General features: G+C 41.2%; 1 protein-coding gene across 1 annotated transcript; it reads left to right on the top strand.

The window, feature by feature from the left end:
* The first annotated feature begins 476 nt into the window (after positions 1 to 476).
* Positions 477 to 5212, top strand: cdca7a (cell division cycle associated 7a). Its single transcript, XM_020090053.2, has 10 exons — positions 477 to 649; positions 1306 to 1452; positions 1553 to 1669; positions 1764 to 1967; positions 2056 to 2133; positions 2247 to 2432; positions 2538 to 2666; positions 2763 to 2912; positions 3003 to 3139; positions 3239 to 5212. Exons 1-10 carry the CDS (start codon positions 629 to 631, stop codon positions 3270 to 3272), a joined length of 1203 nt encoding a protein of 400 aa, XP_019945612.2. The 5' UTR covers positions 477 to 628; the 3' UTR covers positions 3273 to 5212.
* The last annotated feature ends 1712 nt before the right edge of the window (positions 5213 to 6924 follow it).

Raw genomic sequence — 6924 nt, 5'->3', positions numbered from 1 at the left:
TTTTGTATAGTACACATCAAAATACAGATACATTTCATTATCTGCCTATAAAAACCTTTTATTTCATTTATCTATAACCTGTGAACCACTTTCAAGTGCCACCGAAATATTCATTTGTCAAGTGTCATTTATTAACTCATGTCTACTTTAATGTGCAGGTGACAAGTGCGCTTGAAACTAAATATGAAATTCACTTGGATTGTGAAGCTGTGGCCTGTTCCATAAATCTCAAGATGAGAAGGAAGGTGCATTTTACGCGCCTTGTATGCAAATTGAGAATAAAAGCTTCGCGCCGCGACAAAGTTCCTGGAAGGAACACAAACACGGACTCGTATAAATCAAATCGTTTATACGGTGCAATGGGTTCTAAAAATCAAACAGCGATTTAAAATGCTGACCATAAGTTATGAGTATTAACTTGACCGCCAATGTACGACAACACATATTTTACTTTTAGTAAAACGACCTGTTTAGGTTTACAGATCTTCCAGGACTTCCTGGTGGCGCGGGAAACGAACGTCTCCCGCGCTACGCTCAGGAGCAGGATGCACATTGTTCAGATCAGATCAGAGCTGAAGCTGCTGCTCGCTGTGTCTGTGTCGCGTGCAGGAAAACTTCTACAAGAGAAATGACTCTGACCCGCTCCAAGGTAAGAAAAACCACTTGATTCAAAAAGTTCAACATCATCACCGGTGTTGTGTCAGACTTTTGACACTTTTAGTTATTACCACGTTGTAACGGTTGAGCAGTCGTTTTGAATAATATTGTTCTGATTGATCCGTTTTAATGTTATATCAGGCCTCCAAGGTGACTGTGCAAAAATGAAGAAAGAAGTCATAGTTCCATTGAAATATTACAATTATTATACATAACATATATAAATGTGATCGACCCAGTTACCTACAGACTCAGGGGTGTGTCCCATAGTCATCCATAAGTTAGTGAACTGACAGAGGACTAATGTTGATCAGTGAACCTTTTTTTTAATTGCTTAAGCAAAAAGCCATAAACTATGTGATGCCAGAGTTTATGCACTGACTTTAAATCATTTTCACACTTTTTATTTAATCTATCTAAATGATTGAGATATTGTCAAATTATTGATCATGAGAGTAGTTGATTCGTGCAAAGGTCGATTTATTTTGGAGTGGATTCAGAGATGTCTGCTTACAACCCAACAAGATAACAGGGAATCCATCTGGGCCAAGTATTTGAGAGTTACTGAGATAAGACAGTCCTTCCTGTCTGAGTCACTGTTTGTACAAACAACTTCTGTGTCCTCAACCCATCTGTTTTTATTTACAGAGACTGGCAGTTCAGCCTCCTCCGTCCACCAGGATGAGTTTGAGGAGCTTCCGCAGTGTCCCCCTGGTTCCCATGGAGTCCTCCTCCTCCTCTTCCTCCGATGACAGCTGCGATAGCTTCGGCTCAGATGGAGGCTTTGCAAATACGGTAACAATGAGCGACCAAATATCATCATATATACAGTCTCATCAAACTCAATGTACTCTTAGCAGCAACATCTCTAACTAATGTGTGTGTGTGTGTTCAGAGAAGAAGCTTGAGACAGACAAGGAGGACGGCACAGAAACCAGAGGTGCACACGTCAGAGGAGGAGACGTACAGTGCACTTGAGGAGGCTGGCATCAGCAGGCAGATGAAATCCATGGTACATTTTGGATAAAATACAACCACAACATAATTCACAACTTCACGTCACACCATGTAAATTTCTTCTAACTTTGAATTCTATTTCTTCTCAGAAAGTGGACTCTGAAGCTCCGAGACGAGGCCGCAGGTCCAACGTGCTGAAGGTTGCCATGACGTTTCCCACCAAGAAGCAGCAGGGAAAGAAGAGGCCTGCGTCTGAGCCGCTCCCTCAACCCAAAGTACAGGACTCCGACTCTGAGGAGGAGAAGGACTTCATCAACAAGAGAGCCCTGAATATAAAGGAGAACAAAGAAATGGTACAAATTGCTGCGTTTTTATAAAGTGATTTCTGAAATCTGGTCAAAAAAACTCATTAATTTGTCCTTTTTCTCTATTATTTTATAGCTTGCAAAGCTCATGGCAGAGCTGAACAAAGTACCTGGACTCTTCCCGCAAAGAACAACATCGTCTGCTTCCTCTACGGTAATTTCACCTAAAGAGAAACCGTCAGATCTGCTCTTTAACACACACACACACACACACCACAGAGGCAGATTTTGTCTGAATCAAAGCTGATAATATTTTCACTTCTTCAGCCCAGACAGGCAACCCGGCGACCAACCCCGAGGGCTCTCAGGAGAAACCCTGAGCGTCTGTCTCGACCCCACACACGATCCCGCACGTTGGTGGACGGACCTCCCAGCCCAACTTCCGAAGAGGAGCCTGAGGATAAGTTCAGCCTGGTTCGCAAAAGTCGCTACTTCGAGGAATATGATGAGCCAGTAAGTCATTTCACAAATGATCTGTCTTCTCCTCGTACGTTGCCGTAAATTCAAATACACAGGCATTAATCACAGTGTAGTTAACTACATTCATTCCTCGTGCAGCCCCGTCGCCGTGTCTGCAACGGCATGAAGGCCATTCCTCACGTGGTGCGGTCCGTGGAGGACGTCACGGAGGCAGAGCTGCAGGGGATCTGCCAGAATGTGCGAGAGAAAGTTTACAACAGCTGCACTGTAGGTGTCACATTCACTGTAACGCTGAGATTTTTGGAGCGGATGCATTGTTGTTGTAAAGCAACTGAGGCTAAAGACGGTAAAATGTTGTTACAGGGATCCACATGCCACCAGTGCCGCCAGAAAACCATCGACACCAAAACTAATTGCCGTAATCCAGAGTGCCAGGGGGTGAGGGGTCAGTTCTGCGGCCCCTGTCTTCGCAACCGCTACGGAGAGGAGGTCCGAGACGCTCTGCTGGATCCGGTGAGGTCTTCAGCATACGAGGGTGTGTTCACATTTCATCACGTATGTGGAAAGGGAGTCTGACTGTTTGATTCTCGTTGCCTCTGGCAGGAGTGGCTTTGCCCGCCATGCAGGGGGATCTGTAACTGCAGCTTCTGTCGAGCCCGAGAAGGTCGCTGTGCCACAGGAGTGCTGGTCTACCTGGCAAAATTCCACGGCTATGACAACGTGCACGCTTATCTGAAAAGGTGACTGGTTGCATTTTAAACAAATGTGTGTGTGTTGTTTTCATATTAACACATCAGCTGGTTAACACTTAAGGTTTTTCTTTTCTTTTCCCTCTGCAGCTTGAGAAAGGAGCTGGAGGAGAGCAGCGAATGAAGTGTGGAGGAGGAAACTGCTCCTGGACCAAACTGACATCATCTGTGACCATTTTGACAAACACTCAGTTTTACTATTGTTCGGCTTTTCCATAGTTACACGTTACTTACTGGTTGTGTTGAGAGTCAAAGTTTCCATAGACTGTTGGTAAAGATGGACGTCAGGACTAATGAACTAAAAGATGGTTCCTGTCATTTCAGTCATCGTCACTTAGATGTCTGTACAAATGTTCATTTCCGCACAAGTTAAGTTCATTTTCTTATTTGATTACTCACTTTTATTGACAGCTAAAACTAATTCATGACTGGTCAAGCACATGTACTGACAGGACCTCACTATGGTGGTTTCATTTCTAAATTGAGGGAGGAAGTGAAGTTGGCGTCCAACTTTATTTACAGTCTTGAATATTTAAATTTCTGATTCTCTCATTTTTAACTGACATCCGAAGAAGGCTCAGCCTGTTCTCTCCATTTTAAAGCTTTTATTTTTTTCATATTGTCTTCTGTTGTCAAAAGCTGATTGCCTACATTAAAGCTGCTTTCAGACATGCACTGAACTCCTCTGTATTTTCACTGGAGGAGGTGCATGTGTGAACGCTCTGCAGTTTCTGTTGACTTTCTCCTCCTCTTCCGAAGCAGGACAATGTCTTAAAGGTTCAGTGTGTAAGATTGAGGGATCTACTGGCAGAAATTATCGGAAAATAACCCTAATATGTTTTCACTAGTTCATTTCATCTAAAATGTATGAATTGTTGTTTTCCTTCCCCTAGAAAAGACCCTTTCTGTTTAAATACTTTGTATTTACATCGAGGGGACCCTCTCTACGGAGGCCGCCATGTGATTTACAATCGTCTAAACTGGACAAACTAAACACCTTTTGAGTTTTTATGACAACTGAAGGCTACCACAGATTCTCTTCATGCCAGATTCTCTTCAAGCCATGTTTGGAAGGGGAGGGTGAGGTGACTTCACCACTAGATTTCACTTAATTGTACACACTGAACCTTTAACCTCAAATGGTTGGCTGTGGTCACAAATGTTCAGATCACTTCATTTTGCGAGTTGTACATATTCCCTTTTCTCTGAACATGTTGGGAAAAAAATACACATATGTATATACCTGAATAATCCCATTTGCGAGAACACGTCCGGCTTGTTTGAATGATCTACTGTATTTGACATTGTTTTAAATGTAAATGTTTTCTCAGCCCGACAATTGAATTTGCTTCCAATGGATCCATCTTTGTGCCTTTTTGCTAATCGGCTTGTGTTTTTTACAAGTCATTAATCCTTTTTGTAAAATGTACGAGGGAAAAAAAACGGTTTGGTGGGGACGTCCTGAAGAAATGACCCAATGATCTGCGAGCTACTGAGGTGGTGCAGGTGTAAAGGGCACAGACCGGGGTCCACTGCCTCTTCCTTCTAAACCACCAGCAACTGTGTGATGTACTACAGCGCCTGGTTAAATATCCTTCATTAGATAACTGTCACTAATGGTGTGGAAACAATTAGCACGCACTCTAATGGGAATCTCATACCTGTAAATCATTTGATCCTGTTTAAAGTACGTCCTCGCTCTGCTTCAGTCTCTTTGGCTCATTTTCTGCCTTCCACTGTTAAGTAGGAACGGTTGAAGGTGGCAATAGAGTTATGGCCCGGTTCTGTTCACGAGTGCAATTCTCCACTCGAAATGACGTGGAATTAACCTCTGTGTCGTCTTTTTGAAACATGCTTCACTTGTGTGAAACCTGCAGCATGACCTGCTCTGATCAGTGGGCGAGGTTTCTTCTTTACTGTAAGAACACATCTCACTCCTGCTTGTGTTTATGAGGCAGGAAGAGTGATGCTCAGCTATCGATGGGAATATCTGTCACCGTGATGCTTGCTTTGTGCTTATTGGGTTAACTGTACATTTTCATTAAAGCGTTAATCACTGCACAATCATGTTATCACTTGTCTTTGGCATTGACCATCACTCCATCCAGAACAGTGGCAGCTGTAATTACTGTTATTGAAACGTGGAGGATTGAAATCCTGAATGCTGCTGGTGATTGAAGATGTTAAGGACTGTGGAGGCCGGAGGTTTATTAAGGTTTCTGTCACTGTTGGGTCGCTGCAGTCTGTTTACTGTGAGTTTTGCTGAGGAAACTTTTGACTCATGGCTGGTTAAAAAGTTGGACACCACTTCTTTTACAAGGTCATCACAGCCACTTTAGTCTGAGGGTCTGAAACTCCCCAATGAGAAGGAGTGGGTGAGATAATCACCAAGAACAACTGCATCAGGCTGTACGAGTAAAAGAAGTATCTAGTGTGCACACTTCCCCTGCACATGAGTGATGTTGATCTAGTAAATTCAAGATCAGGGCAGCAGCTCACACAAGATATTGAAATATGACCATGGTGACATCTGACTGGCAAACTTTAGAAAGTAGTATATATTATTACTTTAAAAGTATAAATCTTCACGTTTAATGCAGATGTCAAAATCAGACTGTGCTCCGTAACGTGAGCGGGAATATAAGTGGAATATTCTATTATAGCAGCTCGTTTAAACATCATATTCAAAATAATCAGTCTCCATAAAGAGAACTCAAATCTATCTGTGTCAAATTTGTAGCAACTGGATTGATATTTTAGTTTAGTTTTTTTCACACAACATAAAAACATAAAAATAAACAGGGAAGAATATTTACACTACGTGACTTTGGAGAATAGCTGATATACCTTTTAAAGCAATGAAACCTCGAACCTCTGTCATCGCTGTCACATGGTTCAGCTTCAAGCTGAAGATGCACGGACTAAAGGTCGAGTGTGTTTTTACATGATGAGCAGGTCGGCTGGTCAGACACATTCTGATTGGGCAGATCTTCGCATACATATACAACCCAGAGTGGTCGAGCCTTTCAATGCAATTAATTTAATCACACTCTGAGAGACTACGAGCGTGCGACACTAAAACTGAAACTGTTTCTAGCTCCTGCGATTTTGTAATAAAATAAATGTATTGATTTAAAAATTTACAGTAAATAGTCTCCTCTCGTTACTGTACAGTCCTAATTAAGACTGTAAATCTGGTGTTTATTAATTACACATGTATTGACACAACAATAAAAACAATATAATAAAATATCATTGAACAGCAATAAAAAAAAAAAAACGCCTGATCGTTTTTACCAGCCATAAATCAAAATAAATAAATAACCTTTTTATCATTTGTGAAATCTAAAGAATGTGTTATATGTTGAATATATATATATAAGTGTCCTATGTTCACTTTGTCAAAAAACTGAATATCAAGAACAGCTCAAAATGCAAATCAGTGGAACTAATTATGGTCAGTGATTAAAATTTACTTTGTAGTTGACACAAATAAAATCCTCTTATCCTCATACTTTAGGTCACATTAGTATAAATAAAACTTCCAACATCCCTTCTTTTCCTCCTCTAAAAGGAAACATTTCAAAAACTATTATTATTATAATAAAGATGCACTTGAAAATGCTAGTCCTGTATTAAATACCAATGATCATCCACTTTGGGGTGATGAATATTTAGGGAAGTAATTGTTTACAACGCTCAAGCATTGAGCTGATCTGGTAATCAGGCTATGAAATACAATATTTATTCATTAGAGCAGATTTAATGAGGCCTTG

This window comes from Paralichthys olivaceus, chromosome 10, assembly GCF_024713975.1.
Source record: "Paralichthys olivaceus isolate ysfri-2021 chromosome 10, ASM2471397v2, whole genome shotgun sequence".
NCBI classification, from domain to species: Eukaryota; Metazoa; Chordata; class Actinopteri; order Pleuronectiformes; family Paralichthyidae; genus Paralichthys; species Paralichthys olivaceus.
This window is presented reverse-complemented; position numbering and strand designations above follow the sequence as displayed.